At 46.6% G+C, this 21,241-nt stretch overlaps 1 protein-coding gene across 2 annotated transcripts in view; it reads right to left on the reverse strand.

The window, feature by feature from the left end:
• Nucleotides 1-32: 32 nt before the first annotated feature.
• Nucleotides 33-21,241, reverse strand: part of Maml3 (mastermind like transcriptional coactivator 3) — a 418,526-nt gene continuing 397,317 nt past the window's right edge. The window contains exons 3-5 of one of the 2 annotated variants that reach the window (XM_076932359.1): nt 9,923-10,207; nt 4,784-4,865; nt 33-3,483 (exon numbers count right to left, since the gene is read on the reverse strand). In XM_076932359.1, coding sequence (XP_076788474.1) covers nt 2,483-3,483; nt 4,784-4,865; nt 9,923-10,207 — 1,368 coding nt within the window. In that variant the 3' untranslated portion in view covers nt 33-2,482. Of the gene's footprint in view, nt 3,484-4,783; nt 4,869-9,922; nt 10,208-21,241 lie in introns of both variants that reach the window. The other variant, XM_034500484.2, reaches the window with a different exon arrangement.

Below are 21,241 nucleotides of genomic sequence, written 5' to 3' on the forward strand. Positions count from 1 at the left end.
AACACAGAGAGGACCCTAAAACGAACAGGGGCTATGGATTGATTCAGATAGTGACATTTTATTGGTTGGTTGTTTTTTCTTTAAAAGCGGTGTGCCAACATTGCTTCGCTTCTACATATCAGAATTGTGTACATTCCATAAAGGAAATAAGCAATGCTTGATGTACAAAGTAAGAACAAAATAGAAAAATCTGAATAAAAGGGAGGAAGTTGCCATACGTCATACAGTAGAAATCAGTAATTAGATGTCATCTGAAGTGTAATATCACCTCTTCACTGATGAGTTAGGGAGGAAATAAAAATACTCTATTTTAAACAAACATTATATATATATATATATTTTTATATGTATACTTTTTACATATAGTAGACCCAGTGATATCTGTAGCATTGTAAAAACTTATTTACAAATAGCTTTTTTTTTTTAGACATTACATATACATCAGCACCGTAGTAAAAACAAAAACAGAACGAGCTCATTAAAATCTACCACTCTATCAGTTGGTCCTCAGACTGGGCACTTGCAGGAGGCTTTTAAAGACAACGCGCCCCTCTCTCCACCTCTGGCTTCTCATCATTGCTTGTTTACTTCTTCCCTGTACCTGGCAGGAAAACTGATAAGTTTGTATTCTATGCGTTCTCCATTCACTATGTTTTTTTTTTTTTTTTTTAAATTTTTATTTTTTGGTTTCCACGTGTTTCCACTCAGTTCCCCTAGTGGCAGTTCCTCCCCATCCCGGGAGGTCACAGTCCCCTTGCCACCACCTCTTTGGAGAGGCACACAGCTCCTCACCCTGGTACCTCTGGCTTTACTTCCTGTCTGAGCAGGTCTGGAACTCTGGGGCTATGGAGAACAAATCAAATGTTACCCTCTCCCCCCTTCCCTGGAACCCCATCTCGGCTTTCTACTGCAGTGCACCCACCCCTGTCTGGACTTTCTTGGGTATGGCCACTGAAGTCCCCACAGGCTGTGGTCTTCTTAGTAAGATGTATGTGACGACACAGAAGGAAGCCAGTTTGTAGGATGTACAGTTTGTGTGTACGCATGTGCGTGTGTTTGGTCAGGAGGGAAGTAAACAACACAGACAAATGTCACATGACCTCCAAGATGGGACTGTGGGAGGAGAGGTAAAGACCAAGAGACAAGGCTTGTGACCATGGAGGCTGTTCACTCCTTCTTAGTTTTCACTGGGGGAAGGCATGTGTGAGTTCCAAGGAGACCGGCTGCACAGCTTTGGAAGTAGAGTGAGTGGCTTAGGATGACAGCCACACCTCCCTCTCCTCTCTTCAGCATCTACAGCAGTAAGATTGAGTTACGTGGTTCAGCTTTTCCATCTCTAGCTTTTGTCTTCCTAACGCTGGAGTTGTCATCGATGACACCATCTGAAAGAACCGGGCATCTTCCCTGGGAACAGCAGAAGTATGGGTGTGGCTCGAATAAATCTGCAGCTCTTATCTGTGTGGCCCACTCCGCTCCAGGGGAGACAGTTGACTTTTCCACACGGTGGAAGAAGATTCCAGTGTCGCCTTCCAAGCATGCCAAGCACTGTCTGTACTCTTGTGGTACATTGACTCTGCCTCAGTGCTTTACTTCCTGGATAGTCTGTAGGGAGAAGTAAAGGCAGGCTGGCATAGAGACTGGGAGGAGTGGAGGCAGGGCTGAGGGTGGAAGGGGCGGCTTGGCAGACACCGAACTCAGCAGAAGTCTTTCCACCCTGTGGCCATAAGCATATGAAAACCAGCTAGATATGTCAAACTGGATTGGAGATCAACTAGAATGATGGCCACCATGGCCTTTAGCTGAAGCTGACCATCAGGGCTTCTAGCTGGCTCTTCTCAAGCATAGTTGGCTATCCCCTGGTGAGGTGGCTGGCAGCAACACCTTAGCATTCCTGAGGGTCACTGCTGGACAGGAGACAAACAGGCCTGGAGGATCTTTGCTTGTTTCCCCAGGGCCAGCCCAGGTGAGCTCATGGTTCTGCCTCCAAGTCCAGGAACATGTCTGGAAGCATACATTTCTTTCTGACCCATGCACATGGCGTGTGTGCATCCTCTGCTGGGCCTTTTTCTGGGTGAGGCTCCATCTCTCGTCTGCAAAGCTGAGGTCTCAGGACCCAAGGCAGGAAGGCCTAAGGGGACCTCATCTTGGGCCATAGTCCCTTTGGGCCGGAACAGCTCCTGGACCAGAAGATCCCAGGGGTGCTTAGCAGAGGAGCTCTTGCTGCCTCGACTTCCCCACCTGCTCTCTACATCCCTTCTCTGCAGGCAGGTATCGGCACGCCCTCTCTACTTGATTGCTCTGTGGAAGTCGGGTGGAACGATGTCTCAGAGCTGTGGATGGACACCGGTGCCTTCTACTGTCAGCCAGATGTCATGTTCTCAGTTTACGTGGGTCAAAAAAACAAAAAACAAGGATGGGCCACCATCCTGTTTCCTTTTCACTTGCAAGGCTTCTAGCAGAGCAGCTCCTAGGCCCCTCCTGATTAAGGGTTACCAAACAGTTCATCAAGCTCTTGCATCCACTCATCCCCTGGACCACTTTTGATGATGGAGTCCACGAGGTCTGTACTGTCTGGGAGGCCAGGGAAGGAAGCCCCGGCACCCTCACCGCTATAATTGTATGACATGTCCTGAGCAGGGTTCCGCTCATAGGCCTGGCCCTGGTTGCTTGCAGCAAAGCTGCCGCCTGCTATCTGCTGCTGTGCTGGGGGCTGGCTGAATGCTGGCATCCCAGAGACACCCTGGTTCAGGCCAGGCATGACCAATGGCCTCACCTGGCTGGCACTTTGCTGTCCTGCCAGGGGTGGCATCATCTGACGTCCCATACCTGCTGGGTTGAGGGTTCTCACTGTGCCAGCGTTAGCATCCATGACTGGCTGGCTCAGTCCCTGTGGGAAGTGTTGTTTGGTCAGTCTTGGCTGACCAGCTTGAAGTGGGTAGCTGGCACCATTGTTGAATGGTCCCAACTCGCCACTAGTCCTCCCAGGCACTCCCTGTAAGCTCCTCTGTGGCCAGGTTTGTGCTCCTTGCTGGACGGCTCCCATGACACTCTGAAGCCTGGGCGGGCCTTGGGGCCTAGGCAAGGCCTGGCCCACAGGTCCTTTCATCTGCTGGTGCTGCTGCGACAGAGCCGAGTTCACCAGCATGCTCTGACTGAAGCCACTCACCATGCCTACCCCTTGGCTGGAGGCTGGCTGCCTGGGTCCCTGGGGTGGGTTGTGTGGGATGCCCATGCCACTTTGGTTGGGGTGCTGCAACATTTGGGTCATTCCTGTGCTCATGGTATACATTCCCGGTTGGCTGGTTGGAGGGGCACTGTAAGGGGCCAGTCCTATCTCAGACTGTGCTGCTGCTGTAGCCATTGTCCCTGGGTTCTGGGAGGGTCCCATTCCCATCATGCCTGCATTCTGTGCCATCAACCTTGATGTCCGCATGCTCTGGAGAGCTGCCTGGCTTCTCACAGCCACCATGTCCTGGGGTGAACCTACAGAGAGAGAAAGGACAGCCATCACCCACTGTTCTCCATACCAACATATCAGATGTTGCTGGAATCTTCCTTGGGAAGGACGGTCTCGTATATGGAAGGATCTACTGCAATCATAAATCTTCAGAAGAAAGGTCATTGCTTTTAATGATTATAACACACGAGTTGTGAACATTTTGCAAAATATTGAAAAGTACAAAGTCAGAAATGAAAGTCACCTGGTTCCCAGCATCCAGAGAAAGATCCCTGCCAACTCTTATTTATATTTAAATAGACACAGAAAATTGAGGTCATACCCCCGTGTTCCATTTGTTCACGTTTCAGATGCAAGCTATTTCCTTTTCTGGGTATTATGCCATCAAGTCAGTGGGACGCCAACTCTTTGGGCTGTGTTGAGTGTAGTGGTATATGCCTGCAAGCCAATCAACTTGGGAGATAGGGAGGCATAAGGATCGTGAGCTCAAGACCGGGCTACATACTGAACTCCAGGCTGGCTTGGAGTATATAGTGGCAGTCTGTCTCAGAAAGGAGGAGGAAGACTGAAGCTGCTCACTGCGCATTCTCCTTGTGGACTTGATTCAGTTCAGTAGAGAATCCATTCAAAGAATCTCCATCAACTGTTTTTTGTTTTTCTTTTAGACATGAGTAGGACTTGAGGTAAAAGGTCATGACCACTGCCTTCAAGCTGTTTGACCAATGGAGCATATTTCAGATCCACCCTGTAGCTCACTGACTCACCATTGGCTTCTGCAAACAGGCAAGTGCCTACAGCTAGAAAAAGAAACCATCCTGTCTCTTTTTGCTTGGCAAAGACCCTAATGTCTTTCTGGAGCAAAGCTCACCCTTTTGGACCAGGAATCACTCTGCACTTAGCCTCCTCTCCCCTCCCCTTCTCTCCCCTTCCCTCTTCTCTACTCTCCTCCAACCCTCTTCTCCTTTTCTCTCCCCTCTGGACTAGGATGGCTGTCTCGCCATGGAAACAAGACTGCTTTTGGGGCCGACAAGCACTAGCTTGCCCTTACAAGTTGTTGTTCACCTACAAAATACTCTGTAGCCTTGAGAAAGGAAAGCAGTCTGAGTCCTGCTACTGCACTGCACCCTGGGCTGGCTAGAAGTTCTCCGATCAGCAGGCCCAACAGAGGCTCCCCCAGGGATCCTTTGTCCTTGCTCTTTCCTGTTTGTCAGTTAAGTTCATCGGTTATGACCCACATATAAATACACAGAAAGCAATGCATCGGCCACAGGCTTGCACACACGTCACAGTGGCAAGCCAGGGCCAGCAGGCACACAGTGGCCTCACCTTGGAACTGATTGACCTGCTGCACTGGGTACGGATTCCGCTGTTGCTGGAGGTGCTGGCGGGGCAGGTGCGGCTGCTGTAACTGCTAGAAAAGAGAAGTCGGAGGTGAGACAGGGGGCACACACAGCAGACCTGCCAGCTTTGATGAAGGTAGTGTATTATTTTTCTCTCAAAGACTAAATTTTGTGTGGGTGAAAAAAACACATACACAGAGGCAAGGGCCGCATAAAGTCCACAATGGGTGTGGGTGGATTTTCACTAAATGTAAATACCTAGGAAACTAGTCTTCAGAGCCAGAATCAGACACTTGTTAGAGGCCCTCTTGTTCCAGTCATTCCTCTCCTAGAGCGCCATTAACTTGACTTTGACCCACACAGGCTACTTCTTGTCGCCATTGTATTTCATTGAAAGGGATTCATACAATGCGTATCCTGTGCCTGGTGTTTTACATCTCCCATAAAACTGGAGCGGTTCCTTCATGCTGAGATGCATGCTTCCTCTTCACGACCGACTAGCATTTTACTGTATGGACATACCACAGTGTACTCATTCTACTACAGACAGTCATTTTGGGTGTCCTAGTCTGGGACTGTTGCAGATGTCACTGCTCCGACTTGTCTTCTGCTGATATTTCTTTGTGCTTGATGCTGGACTTGTTGGCTCATGTACCAAGTGAAGCAATTTTATCTTTGATTTTTCCAACATCAGCCAGAAGACTGCTTTCCTTGGCACTGTGGGGATCCGGCTCAAAGGGACAAACAACTGTTTTTTTTTTTTTTTTTTTTTTTTTTTAATAACCTAAGTAGATGCTGTGGATACAGGAACACAGGCTCCTCAGGAGCCATGTTTGAAAAAAAAAAAAAAGGCTAATCTTCTCCCCATGAAGTCACACCACCTATACAATACATGTCTACAAGTAAGATACTCTGAATTTGCTGCTCTGAAGCAACCATGTGGGATCCCACCTATTCTGGGAGTCCAAGGCCTGCCTTTTAGTCTTTCTTCTTTGACTTGCGTGGGATTCTGTGCCATGAGCAGCATCACCAACCTGCTGGGCATGCTGTTATGATCATTATAATGTGCAAAGGAGAGAGACACAAGGGCAAGAGGAAAGGGCAGGGAACCAGGCTTTTGAGTTTTCAGTCGGTCGGCTATCAACTGGTCACATGACCTCTGATGCCACTTAACTGCTTTCCTGCAGCTGCTGAATATTCATTAAGTACTTTTCATGTGTGCGAGCCAAAAGAACTTGCAACCAGATCCCCGCTCCTCAGAGTGTTCATTATAAAACTAACAGCCACTGGCTACTTCCCGCCACATGTGTTTACTTCCATTTTCTCTCTCAAGTTTGTTCCTAGGCAGGTCTGTCATTTTCTGAATTTCTTTCTTTTTCCCCTGAAAGGCCAGCCAGCATTCTAGCATCCAAAAGAAAGAAACAACAACAACAACAACAACAGCAGCAGCAACAGCAACAACAACAAAACCTAGCTCCTGCCCTGTTGGCCCAGCCTGTGTGTCTACCATGGGGTTCCACAGGAAAAGACATCAATCACTGTGTAGAGCATTCTGAGTGTAGGCCAGAGACCAAGCAAACCTTTCAGGCAACAATGCAAGGATGTTACTGGGAGTAAGTGGAGCTTTTAAAAGTTTTTCCTGGCCTGGGGAGATAGCTGAGTCAGGAAAGTAATTCATTGCCTCAGAAGACTGACGCTCTGGGTTTGAGTCCTACAGCCCAGGTTAAAAAAAAAAGAAAGAAAGAAAGAAAGAAAGAAAGAAAGAAAGAAAGAAAGAATAAAGACAAAAGCAAAAGAGAAAAAAAGTCAGATGTGGTATAATCCCAGGACTGGGGAGTCAGAAGCAGGCATCTCTCTGGACAAACACTCTAGCCTACTTCTCAAGCTCCAAGCCAGTGACTCACCCTGCCTTAATTAACAAGGTGGACAGTGCCAGAAGGACGATACCTGTGGTTCATTATAGCTTCCATATGATACATTCACACACACACACACACACACACACACACACACACAGAGAGAGAGAGAGAGAGAGAGAGAGAGAGAGAGAGAAATTTCTTCTTGTCACTTCCTATACAGTATACAACTTTAACTGCCTCATTTACAGGGAGGAATAAGTCTGTGGTTGTGGTGTGCTGGGCATGGCCTGGAACCAGGATTCTCTACTTCTCTTCCCGGCTCTACCTTTTTCTAAGCCTATGGTCTCAAACCACAGAAGTTCCTCCCCAACTTTCAGTCTTTCAGCCTGTAAACGACGGGACTTCAGAATCTTGACTGTTTATCTGAGACCTCAGATGGGAAATTCTGTTCAACCTCTGTGAGTGGACGAGGGGGGACATGCTATGCGCTCTTCAAGAACAAGGCGTTAGCCTCAGTTCCCACCTGCTTTTAACCTTCAAGGTTAAAACCTCTGACTGCCGAATCAACTGAGTTCCCGGAGATAGGCAGCATCTCAAATCTGCCCGGTTTCCATCACGAGGCCTCAGGAAACACAAGCATTTCCAATATATTGTTTCCAGAACTGAAAGTGACAGGGTATGCTGCTGAGACTGAGAAAATCACAGAGTCAGCGTGGTGCTGATGTGACGATCAGTATTTACACTCAGGGCTGGGGTGCAGCCCAGAAGCAGAGCACTTGCCTAACATATGTGAGGCCCTGGGATCCATCCCCGGCATGGCCAATGATAGCAGAGAAAGCTCAGCAGAAAGCTGAGAGCACCATGGAGGCCCTGAGCCACCCGAAGTCTGAGCATCACGTGGGGCACAGGCAGATGAGACATTAAATTGACACGGATGACACATGGGCTGTAGCTTTTCTACAACAATCCCCAATATGGTCATCTGTCCTAGGAGCCACTTCCATATACATATGTGCAAAGCATAGTTTTCTAGGGACTTTGACATTCTTTATCTCAAACAAACTTTAACATGGGAAAATTATGTAAACCTACCTAACCTACTAGATAAAGACAGACTGGTTTTTAAAAAATGTGTGTGTGCGCGCGCGCGAGCGTGTGTGTGTGTGTGTGTGTGTGTGTGTGTGTGTGTGTGTGTGTGCGCGCGCGCCAAGGGTACAGGCAACCTCTGGTATTTTCTCACTTTCTATTTTGTTTGAGATAGGATGTCTGGCTTGCCTCTGTACATGCCAGCTAGCTGGTCTGGTGGCTTCTGAGGGTCCCCTGTGTCCCCCCATCTCATGGTAGGTGCTGTGAGTCCCGATGGGCACTACTGCAGCTGAGACTAAATGTAGATCCTTATGCTTATACAGTGAGCACTTCACCCATCTGTTCAGCCTTCTATGATCTACTTATTCATTCAAAATCATATTAAAAGTGAAAAGGATAGACAAGTCCCCACCCTGAGCTGGGTGACTTCAACTTGGTCCCTTATAAACTGTATATACGGTTGCTAAGGCAACTCACACAGTTTTTTTTTTTTTTTTTTTTTTGTTTCCTCCATGTTTTCCAGGTAGTCCCATCTCATCATGATTCTTGGGGGGTTTCTATCTTGTCTCCTTGTCCAAAGTCATGGACTTGAAACACCTCTTCCTGCGATCTTCCACCTCCCCTTCTGCTCCTCAGGCCTTGGCTAACCAGGCTGTGGGGTGGCATGAGAGTGTGCCCCTGGGTGGGCACAGGTACATTCTACCTGGCTACTCTGACTCCTTCTGTGTCTCAGTTGCGGCGCATGTGTCAGAAACAATCTCTCAGGGCATCAGGCACACCTGAAAATGTCCTGGGCTTGCTGGAGGAGAGACTTACAAAGCCCAGAGCCCCCTAGCAGCTCCATTTATCACTACCGGAGAGATATTAGCACAGCTCCTTGTCACACACCTTATGCAGGGTGAGAGGGTTGGAGGTTTGTTTGTACATTAGCTGCCAGGTGGCTGACTGACCTTGGTGAGAAGGGAGATAATTACACAGCTGCCCAGGAGCATAAGCCAGGTACGCTCAACAGCACACGCTTTCTCTTTGGAGGGTGACTGGTAGTATTCGTAACTGCTATTCTGGGTGGGCAGGGGCCTTGGTGTGCCTGTAGCCTATTCAGTCAGTACCTTGAAGAGGAAATTCCAAGACTCTAATTCTGTTAGGAACAAGGTATGAGCAAGAGTCAAAGCTTTGCTGGGCTTTTCAGCCCACCCGTGATACAGGGCCTGCCTGCAGTGTGGGATGCCCACCCGTGATACAGGGCCTGTCTGCTGAGTAGGATGTCCTACAAGGCCTCACAGAGGCCACCACAGGCTCTCTTATGGGCAGATTTAGGCAATTCCTTGGGATAACACTAAATCAGGCACCAGCATCTAAACCAGAATAAATCAAAGGCAAGAGGGGTGGTCTGCAGGGAAGGCTTTCTTCCAGAGCAGGAGGATTATATGGCTGGGGCGGATGGGTATGCTTCAGGTAAATGCCTGTCTGTGCTAGGTCTTCCTTTAACTCACAGATTTCCTGAGTTCTATGATAAGGTGTCAGGGACTTTCTCCAGTTATATCCTCTCCATGACCCCCGTTCAAGTTCCCTGATAGTTCTGTGTGTCTTGCCGTATTGTTCCCATTGTCTTAGTCACAGTTCTGTTGCTGTGAAGAGACACCATGACCACAGCAACTCCTCATGAAGGCAAATATTTCATTGGGGCTGGCTTACAGCTTCAGAGTAAGTTTAGTCCAGCATTCATCATGGCGGGAAGCATGGCAGCATGCAGGCAGACACGGTGCTGGAGAAGGAGCTGAGAGTTCTACGTCTTGATCCACAGGCAACAGAAGGAGACTGTGTGCCACACTGGGCACAACTTGAGCCCCCACAGTGACACACTTCTTCCAACAAGGCCACACCTACTTCAACAGGGCCAGACCTCCTAGTAGTGTCATTTCCTATAGCCAAGAATTCAAAACATGAATCTATGGGGGCCACTCGTATTCAAACCACCACACCAGTATAACATTTACAACCAGCTCAGTTGAATTCTCTAGTCTTTCTTTCTGTTTTTTCCCCCCTTTTTCTATGTTTCTATGAAGGGCAGATCTATGAGCATCTGGACAGGGACAATGGTGACTTTTTTTTGCCAATAGGAAGTGCCAAATAAAGTGCTTGCTGAATTGATGGCTTAAACCTCGGGGCTTGTTACCTACCTGCTCAGCCAAGATCTGCTGCTGCTGCTGCTGCTGCTGCTGCTGCTGTTGTTGTTGTTGTTGCTGCTGCTGCTGCCTCTGCTCCCGAAGGAACTGTTGCTTCTGGTGCTCCATCAGCTGGGCTCGTTGATCCATTAGCATCTGCTTCATGATGGCTGCCTGTGGCTGGCTGCCTAGAAATCCAAGACCCCCAGGACTGGCTCCGGAGACCATGCTGCCCGACCCTGGGGGCACAGAGTTCTGCATAGGGCCTGTGGTCCGGGGAATACCAACCGCGTGCTGCTCCTAGAGGGACCAAAGAGAGCAATTTAGAAATTCTGCGGGAACTCTTCTTGTCATTTCATGGGAAACTTCTGGGGAGGGGGATGGGGCAGAGGTCCTAGCTTGGGGATTCCACGGGTCCAGAGTGGTACCGGGTACACTTCCGGAAAACCGTCTTGTCGGCCTTGCCATGGTAGAACTGGAGAGGCTATAGGGACATGAAATAGAAACAGAAAATGGGTCTGGGAAATGGGAAGCCAAGTTTGTTTCAAATGGGATGGCATAGTGGCCATGCACTGGGATTTCAACACTCTGATTCTATAAAAAAAAAAAAAAAAAAAAAAAAAAAAAAAGGAAATGACCCTTGGAGTGGGCTCACCATAAATCTCAAAGGCAATTCCACCCTTACCTTTCTTCATGATCCTAGCACTTACTGTCTACTTTGCTAAAATGGATATCTTAGTAAATAGGAGAGATGTTCACGGAAGCCATATACTGCCACAGTTGTTAACAAAGAGACCCGATGTTTGATGTTAGTTCAACTAGTCAAAACACTTGGTTGTGTGTACGTTTTATTTTATTTTGTGTGTGTGCATTTTAATTCTGTCAGGCAGAGGTTTGATAGTAGGCACTGAAAATATTTTATTTTGACCAAAGCTATATAGTCTCAATAGAGGGACTTCTTAGGAAGACCAAGGGGTTCAATCAGAGAGGAAAGGGCATGAGACGGTAACGGTAAGGAAATATGATCAGAGTGAGTTATATATACGAAATGAGAAATAATACTTTTTAAAAAGCTATGTAATATCCTAATCTCTTTAAAAATAGAATTGCATCTCATGTGTCTGGGATAATTTCAGCACCAGGGACTGGATTGGGATTCTTGGCTCTATAGTTGGTAGCAACTTATAAGGGCTGACCCCCAGGGAATAGAGGTAATGTGTTAAATAGCTCATCTCACGGAGCCCAAGGGATATCTGGGAGAATGCCCTCAAAAGGGATGTCTATGCAGCCGGACAGTGGAGGCTCCCAAGGAAAATGTACAGGCACAGGAGGTGTGTAGACAGAAAAGCCAGTTTTGTGACATTCCTCTCAACAAAGTAGCAATGGCAAATGCCGTCTGAATGTCCTGTGGAAAAACTGTCCTTTCTTCCAATTCACTGGTGTCAAGGACTTAACCTGAGCACAGAGGCACAGACTTAAATGGCACTCACACCAGGACAGGCACAACAGTACTGTGACAGGCATCCTCAAAAGACCTGACAAGAAAAAAATCAATAAAATAAAACATCTACTATTATTTTAAATTATAATCCAAACTAGATGTTTAATGTATCCCCCTCTGAGTGGCTACTGTTTTGCTATAGATGTGGTAGATTACGCAGGCAATTTTCTCTCAAAATACAGAAATAAGATTCTGTCTGTCTCTCCAGGGCCAGTTTGGGGTCGATCCCCCATAAACCTGGGCTTGTTGGCCTCCGGCTTCTCTCTTTGCCTGGTGCTGACCTAGGCACGCAGTCCTTTCTGGTGAAGCTTCACCTAATAAATGCTACATCCCTACTTACTCTGCCTCCCTGCACCCAAACAAAACTGGATAAGCAAAACAAAGCATATTGCTTCTTCAGAGACAATAGGTAAGGGAGATATGCTTGTTTTGTGAAGTTGTTCAGTCCACAACAAGATGGTCCCTAAGAGAACGAGGGTACTGATGCTGGGTCCACTTCAGTATTATTTCTACTTACTTTCCTGAACTCTAAGTCCACAGTGCCAAGCACACGTATCAGAACAGCCTATCGTCTACATATGAGTCTTGCTTTTTGGTGTAAGTGCTGGCTAAATTCCATCTCCATAGTCCACGGTAGAGGCTTTTATTTATGCGCGTTCCCTGCAATCAGGTGGAGAGCTGTGAAATATTTTTAATGTTAGTAAAAGATCTTTATGGCTGCAAGTGTCTAGGTACACAAGAGCCTTCCCTTCTCTCCTCCTTCTGCTTGCTACCAATCTCCAAGCCCCTCCTTCCTACAGGATCAAGCTGTTTCTTGCCTCCTTGCTAGACAAATGGCTGATCAACTTAACACTTCACGCTAGAGCTAGCCAACCAGCAGCAGGACAGATAATACTTGTTCTCCCATGCATTTCAGTCTGTTTAATATTTCCCGGTTTTGATGAAGAGATTTTTGAAGGGAAAATGAGATCCAAGAAAAGACAACACTTTTTTTTTTTTTTTTTTTTTTTTTTTTTTTTTTTTTTTTTTTAAGCTTGTTTTTGCAAGGGCTCTTCTTTCTGGCCCTGTTTCTCTCCATGCACTTTGAGATTTTGTTGCCCATGTGACCTTCTGCATAGCTGAGGAATGTAGCCAGGAGTGAAGGGCGGCTTCATAGCCTTCTCTCCCCTGGGAAAATAAGAAAGCCAAACGACTCGATGATATTCATATACGCAGCCACATTTTGTCCCTGTGGACACAGTCAAACCATTACCTCTGGGGTTACTTTCATTCCCCAAATGGTCCTGTCCCCAAAGTTGTTAAGATTCTCAATGCAGACTACACGACCCAATATGGCTGCAACGTTGCCTTCCAAATACAGCAACTTTGGGGCTTCCCAGCAAGTGCACAGGTGTGTTCCAAAGCGTGAAAGCACACCATGACTTGCTTTACAAACGAAGCTGGTGCAGGCGGCTGTTTATGTCGCTGGGCTTCTTTTAACCTCGAATCTAAGAGGGCTTAATGAGAAATAGTCTGTCAAATTCCAGCATTTCAAGTCCCTGCTCTTGTTTCTATGGAGGACACACACTGGGTTGTGCAATTAGAGAAAACCAGAGTGAGCTTTCGTCATGCGACATGTAATGCCTTGGAGCCAAATGATGCAGTATTTTTAGTTTTAATTACTGGTTTGTTCTCCACTCCCAGCCCAGCAACCTCCCCTTGCTTTTCCACTCAGAATCTTAATACATTCTCCTCTCCTTGAATCCAATTTGCTACGCAGATCTTCCAGGCTCTCCAAACACTCTCACTTTTCAGTAAAATAAGGGGAGAAAAAAAAAAGAGCGAGAGATCAAAACCAAAGAACCTGTCTTACACATTCACCTTCCGCTCCAGGGACAAGAGCTTAACAATTTTCTAACGGCTAGAGCGAGGTAGGAGGGTGTAAACAACACTCTAGCCTCCCCCAAAGAGGCAGTTTCCGACTTCAAAAATCAGAGGCGATAAAAATATCTTCTGAGAACAGCCAGCTGTTTATTTATAAACCCACTCGTGGGGAAACTTGCTTTCTCTGAAGGGATTTTTACCCCCCTCCCCCAAGAACACGCAGCATTTGAGCAATAGGGGCCAGAGATGCGGGCGGGTATGGAAGACCATTGGTTCCTGGGAGGGACAGGATGTGACCTCCTGTGTACTTGGATACTGCAGACCCTGGGCTTCATCTTTTTCTAGGTGGCCCCAGGCCCTCTTGAGCAGTTGTTGTTTTGCCGGTAGCCCAGCAGAGGGTGGTGTGAGCCCGGGACCGCACTCCAGGCCTCGCTCTGAGTCAACCCCCCCCCCCCCCGCCCCCCAATCGCAGATGGCTTAATCAGGGCTGGGTCCCCCGCCCCACCCGGGCCGCCGCTGCGGACGTGGAGCCCGGCAGTCAAGTGTTCCTGCATACAGCAGGTAGCCTGGCAACTGCGAGCATAATACGGAGCAGATGGTGTTCGCACGGCGTGATGGACATCACACACGACAGCCTGAGACAATCCAGGAATTCCCTGGTGGCTCGAGGCCCTCTTTGCACAAAATGAGCTCTCTCACCATGGCGGTGCATCTTAAGGGGTGGAGGTCTCTCTCTTCCCCACTCTCTGACACTGAACTGGTTTCTTATTACCGATTTTTCCCCAACCAGAGGGAAGAGGGACTTGGTGGGATGAGGTGAGGAGCTGAGGGGGTAGGCAGGAAGAGGATGTGGAAGGAAACTGAAGGATGGCGAGCCGGAGGAGACGCAGGGAGGCAGTGGCAGCCAGATCCAGGGGCACCTTGCTGTTGGAGGGAACGGGGTTCCTCTAGTCAGGCACAAAGCCTGTGGAGGGAGAAGGGACCTCTGCTCACCCTGCAACCGCGTGGCCTACCAGTCGCCCAAAAGAAATTTAGGGTTTTCGTTAAAAGGTCCCCTGGGGTGTAATTTAGCCTCTTCAACTCCAGCCTATCTCCTTACAAGTCCTCAGGGGGCTCTGGCAAAGCACGCAGGAGTTCAGGCTGGCCAGAGAGCGCCTCACTGCTTGGTGATCCTAACAAAGCCCAGGGCGGGTGCCCTGGGGCCCCCTGAGAAACAGCCCGACGCTCTGGTGGTGGGCACATTGCCTAGTGCTACCACTCAGCGTGTTCCTGTAGCTTGGAGAACACCGGAGGAAAGGACATGTATGTAGAGCTGTTGTGGGTAAGAAAGAGTTGGAATAAATCAATAAGCAAACAGAAAGGATACTTAGAAAACAAATCTGTCACACACACACACACACACACACACACACACACACACACACTGAACTGGGTCATGTAATAGGATAAAAAATCCAACCAATCTCGGGCCAAATGAATTTTTGACTAAATTCTAAGTATCAAAAGACTTCATATCCAGTATTTAGAGGCTGTCTACAAAGGCAAGTTTTAAGTTTCAGAGCGTTAGGGTCTATGGAAGGTGACAGCTAAGGTCACACCTGCCCAGCAAGAGTTTGGTGCTTTCATGTCAGTGAGCAGTAGGCAGGATGGATGAATCCATCACCCAAAGGACCCCTGTTGTGACTCCCGGAGGCACAGGCAGGCCATCTTGTCTCCATCCAGAGTCCCTTGAAATTTTAAAATCACATTTTAAAGTGGTGAGTGACGATGAAAACTTTGGAGATGAAAAAGGCTAAGAAGATGTGAAAGTCTCCCCCTCATTCCATAAGAGCAATCTGTGTACAGCAATGGCCAAGAGTGCAGCTTCTCAAAGTGGGGTCCAGGCTCAACTTACATTAGCATTCCCTGGGAGCCGGGCAGAAATGCAGATTCCCTGGCTCCACCAGGCCTACGGAATCAGACCAAGTTCTCCAGGTGATGGGATATCCTGTAGTAGCTTGAGAATTACTGGAGCAAGTAATCCTGGCTGATTGCAGCCTGGCCCTGATTTGATTGCAAACTTGCATTTTCAAAATCAAGCTTGGGTGCAGGCTCGCTCTGGCTTTAGTGTGAAATCTGCTGCGTTTAGAGTCAAACTCCCCCTCCCTGCTCAAGGCTGCTAAGCTGGCTCGATGATATTTGTCACAAAGACCCGAGAATTCTCGAGGGAACCAGGGGCCATAACTCTTTCTAGAAGGATGGTATTCCAGTTGCAAACTGATCTCTGGATGCTGAAAGGTAGCCAAGACCAAGGGATGGAGCTTGGGGGAGGGGAGTGGAGTTGGGGGTTCCTTGCTAAGGGAGAGCATCAGGCATGCCCCAAATTTCCCTAGGGTAGCAAGATAGAAAGCTATGGTTTGACAAATACCCCTCCGGTTGGAAAGGGTTCTTTAGATAAAGAGGAGACCACAGGGCCACACTAGAAGATGACAGACTGGCATGAGGAACTCAGCATAGTCTGCTAGGTGCCTTTACCTATGTAATCAGACTCATTCCGTTGATTGGAAAGCACAAGTCCCTGAGAGGTTAGGGAACTTGTCTGAACTTAACTTGAGTTAGGGAACTTGGCCACAGCTGGTGGCCGCATCTTTGGGATTTGAACTTTTCTATCAAAACAGACATCTGGTCTCAATTGAGCAGACTGCCCAGGAACACTCTGGAATAAAGAGCGAGCGATGAGAAGGGGGGAAAGAACAGACACAGAATAAAAGGTAGAAACTATTAGAATTGAAAAGAAAAATCGAAGAATGAAATTAAACAACAAAAACCAACTTTTTTTTTTTTGGTTTGTTTTCTGAGATTCCAAATCAGGATGTCTCTGTGTTATCAACTTTGACTTTTTTTTTTTTTTTTTAAACAAAAGGGCAGAAGACTAGACTATCCAACTGTAAGAGGAAAGATGAAACAAAGTAAATTAAAATCTGAGTTCCCTCTGAAGTCTACCAGTGTCAAGGCAGAAGCATAACCTGTAGATGGTGGCAATGTGAACAAATTTCCTTTTTCAATGAGATATTTTTTCACTATAGGGCTGGAAAGCAGCTTACAGCAAACTCCCACCAGAGCCCCAACGGTCACCCCAGACATCTCTGCTTCATAAGATGATTCAAGAAGGTTGCATTGAAAAAGTTTGTTTTCAGCTGGGTACACTGGCACATGCTTGTAACAGTAGCACTTGGGAGGCAGAGACAGTTGAGGGCTAGCCTGGACTACAAAGTAAGGCTCTCCTATTGTTTGTGTGATTATATCCCCCAAACAGTTGAATTTTAAGGCTGTGACTAACAATTTAAGAAGTGTTTCACTCAAACAGTAGTAACTAAAGGCCAGTTCTACTACCAAGAAGCTCTTTTCCTTATGGGGACCCAGGGACCCAACTAGAATTCAGCTCCTCTATGCGACCATGACTGAGACACTCTGCTGGCATAAAAAGCATCTTCGGGTTATTACTGTTATTGTTGAAGCTCTCTGTCTCTCTCTCTGTCTCTCCTTGTCTCTCCCTCAGAGACAGACACACAGAGACATACATATACAAAGAAACAGAGAGAGAAATATATATATATATATATATATATATATATATATATATATAGAGAGAGAGAGAGAGAGAGAGAGAGAGAGAGAGAGAGAGAAAGGTTGATGTTGCCTGTCTCATTCTTTTGTTCGCTATATTGTTCTTTGAACTGGGCTTCTCACTGAGCCTGGAACTCATGGGTTTGGCAGACTGGCTGAGCAGTCTCTGCCTCTCCAAACCCGAGATTACAAACTTTCCGTAACCTGGGTGCTGAGGATGGAACTTGGGTTCTAAGACTTGCTTTGCAAGCATTTTATCCATTGAGTCATCTCCCCAGCTCCTGCAGTAGCTTCCTCCAGGGTACACTGTGTGTTGTGCTTCTAGCTTGGTTCTATAGAAAAGAGGCCAGGACTTTAAACTTATTTTTTTCCCTAGATTTTCAATGAACTCATAGATAGATGATGTCTACTTAGACACCGACGGCAGCAGAAAGTTGTGGCCACAAGTTTTTCATCCACACATTGAAAATGTCTGAAATAAATTGCATTATTCTCCAAACAGTACAACATTATAACTATTTACATAGCATTTACATTTTTAAGGTATTACAAGTGGTCTAGAGATGATTGACAGTATATAGGAGGATTGTGTAGGTCATATATATATATCCCATGATAGCTCAGATAAGAGACTTGAGCATCTTTGGTGTGTTGGGGTGTTCGTTCTAGACCCAATCCCCCCCAGATTCTGAGGGATGGCTGTATTGAAAACATGCATGTGGGCTAGAGAGTTAGCTCATTCCTAAGATCGAGTACCACTCTTGTAGAGGACACACATTCAGTTCCCACACACATTCCAGGCAGCTCACAACCACTAGTAACTCTAGACACATGATCCAGCACCCTCTTCTGGCCACCATTGGCACATGCACTCACATGACAGATACACACACACACACACACACACACACACACACACACACACACGATTAAAAACAAAATCTTTAAAGTAGGCATGTTGTTGGCTTTCTTGTTCTCAGCCATTCAATCACAGAAGTTTTAAAAGCAATGAAGAAAAGTAGGAAAAAGAAAGAGGCAACACTGGTTTATAGCACTCCAAGATAACCATTGTTCATCTTATAATTGCATTCCCACACACACATCCCTCCTTTCCTTAGCAGGCAAAAATGTATTTTCATGCTCTTGATCATGGCATATGTCTGACAGTTCATCCTACCAAGTAAAACTCTACAAGACGGGAAACGGAAAGTTCCAACTTTCCAAATGTTTAAATACAAGTTACAATTTACTGGCAGTTTATCTTGGTGGCTCATTTCCTGGCAATGTATTTTGTTCCTTGAGGATAGAAGTTTGTGTATTTTGCCCCCCAGCATCCAGTATAGTTAGAAGCACAGTTGCAACAAGCTGCATGTTTGTGGAATTCAGCTAACTAGGCACAATGAATTCTAGCCTAAGCCAACATGGAGTGTGGAGAAAAGATGTTTGTACCAACAGACTGTTTCTTTGAGGGTCTGGTGGGGCCTCTGTGAATGTTAAGGAAAGAGTTAAAGTTGGCAGGACCCTATGAAGCTGTGGGAGAGCAACCAAGGGAAAGGTCAGGTTTTCAAGGACTTTCTTGGACATAAAAATACAACAAAAATTACCAGTTTTTCTTATCAGTGCTTTGACCCAAGTCACAATCCCACCCTGCATTGGAAACACAACTTTAAGAGTTGTGCTTTTCCTCTGCCTCTGATGTAAATTACAGGCTCCCTCTGATTCTTTTGTTGCATTTAATTCCACCACCAAAGCAACGCTAAATTGGTTAAAAGTTCATTAGTGTGCAACAATAGCAGCTCGATTAAACAAATTATGGCACATCCATACCGTGAATGTGAAGCAGTCAATGAAAATCATGCCTTCTTGGATGGTCTAATCACACAGAGGGGCTCACTATGTGCAGCTGACAGAGGGGGAAAACCATCTCTGAAACACTAGACACAGGAAATATTATATAGTCTCTCACACACACACACACACACACACATACACACACACACACCACTGTCTGACAGTATATAATGTATAATATTGGAAACAGGTTTTACTGTGTAGGCCTGGCTGGCCTGGAACTCAATATATAGACCAGGCTGGCTCTGAGATCACAGAGATCCGCTTGCCTCTGCCTCCTGAGGGGCAGGGATTAAAAATGAGCTTCATCATTTTCAGCTCTAATTTTTGTACTTTAATATTTTTATATTATGAATGCATACTATAATATAATAAGATTATATTATTAATTTTTATGTTACATGAATGAATGAATTAATTAGTTTGTTTATTGTGTATTTGTGAGGCAAGGCATGCAAATGGCATCCAGAAAATAATCTTCAGGAGTGAGTTCTCTCCTACTGTCGCTCAGGTCCTGGCGACCAAATTCAAGTTGTTAGGGTTTGCAGCGTTGGCGTGCTGAGCATGAACGTACTAGACTTTTACATAGATGGTACTTTTCGATTGTTTTGTTTTTGTTTGGGGACAACATCACATGTAGTCTAGGTTGGCCTTAAACCTGCTATGTAGCCCAGGATGATCCTCCAACCTCCACCTCCTAAGTCCTGAGATCACAGACATGTGTGTACATGACCACTTAAGTACTTTGAATCTAAGAGTGAGTCTAAACTGACATGGGACAGAACACAGTTCGTGAAGGACCCAGGACACGGCTGGCATGTGGCTACTTCCCTCTGAGTCTACTCTCTACTGTATTCTACTCTACTCTATGCAATAGAAAATAGTCAAGGCACAGAACGTATGAGCCACTGGGTTTGCTCATTACCACATCCATCCTGGCTTTCACTGCTACAGTGGAAAGCCCTCGAGCGCAGCCAGGAAAGGCTCGGAGTACAGCGAGCACCTTCCAAATCCCATCTCCCCTTTAGTGGAACCAATCTGCTCTCTGTGGCGTTTCTTTATTCTAGGCTGGAAACCACAGAGATGGCTAAGACTGCAGGGTGTTGCTTGCTTAAAATCCTAGAGACCCTGGAGGCTAAAGGTCTCTAAGAGCTCCAGGCTGTTTCAGTTTCCTATTCTGTTGCTACGACACAATACCTGACAAAAACAACTTAGTAGAAGAAGAAAGGGAGGAAGGAAGGAAAGAAGGGAGGGAGGGAGGGAGGAAGGAAGGAAGGAAGGAAGGAAGGAGTCCTAGTTACTCTTCAACTACCATTAGAAGATAATATGATCAAGGCAACTTATAAGAGAAACATTTAACTGGGTCCTTGTTTACAGTTTGAGATGGTTACTCCGTGCTCAGCATGGCAGGGAGCAGATAGGCAGGGATGGGGGCAGTAGCTGAGAGTTGTACATCCTGTACCACAGGCAGAAGGCAAAGCATGCGCACTTGTGGGAAGGAGAGGGGGTTAGAGTGGGGCTTGGGATTTTGAAACCTCAAAGCCTACTCCTAGTGACACATTCCTCCTATAAAGCCACACCTCCCAACTCTTCCCAAAGGGTTCCACTCTCTGGTGACTAAACATTCAAATATTCAGATCTCTGGAGGCCATCCTCATTCAAACCACCAGGGAAGGGATTATTCTGCTTATAGTCTGAGGGTAGAGTCCTTCACAGTGGTGAAGTCATTGCAGCTGGAGCGTGAGGTAGCTGCACACACCACATCCATAGTGGGCAGGCAGAGAGATAAAATACTAATACTCATCTTGTCCCCCCGACACCACTTTTTTTTTTTTAAACAAAGTTGGGGATCTCAGTCCAAATTCAGGGTGGGTTTTCCCACCTCATCTATTGCAATCTAAAAACTCCCTCTCAGCTGGGCAATGGTGGTGCACGCCTTTAATCCTAGCACTTGGGAGGCAGAGGCAGGAGGATTTCTGAGTTCGAGGACAGCCTGGTCTACAGAGTGAGTTCCAGGGCAGCCAAGGCTATACAGAGAAACCCTGTCTCAAAAAACCAAACCAAAAAAAAAAAAAAAAAAAAAAAAAAAAAACCAACAACTTTCTCTCAGATGTTCTCGGAAGTTTGTCTCCTTAGTAATTCTAAAGTGTGTCAAATTGGCAACATTAACTATCTCACAGGTCAACCTGGGGTCCCACAAGTCTTTCCTGTGGGCTGCAAGACCTGCTGAGAACAATGTAGCGAAGGAGGGCAGCAGAGATTTTGCCGCCATCCAAGAGGCTACCCTCGGTTTTCAGAATACTCAGCCTGTAAATGGCTGCTGTTAGTGGCTCCACCCATCCGACTTCTACTTCCTTTCTTTGACTTACAAACTGTGGGTAGAATGGTCTCAGCTGCGGTCTACAGCTAGGGTACACTTTTTTCTTGGGCTTTCTCCCCTAGTCCAGACCTTCCTCTCCCGGCCTCCAGCCTTCTGATGAACTTTTCAAAGCCAAGGTTGCGTAACTGATACA

This window comes from Arvicanthis niloticus, chromosome 4, assembly GCF_011762505.2.
Source record: "Arvicanthis niloticus isolate mArvNil1 chromosome 4, mArvNil1.pat.X, whole genome shotgun sequence".
NCBI lineage: Eukaryota > Metazoa > Chordata > Mammalia > Rodentia > Muridae > Arvicanthis > Arvicanthis niloticus.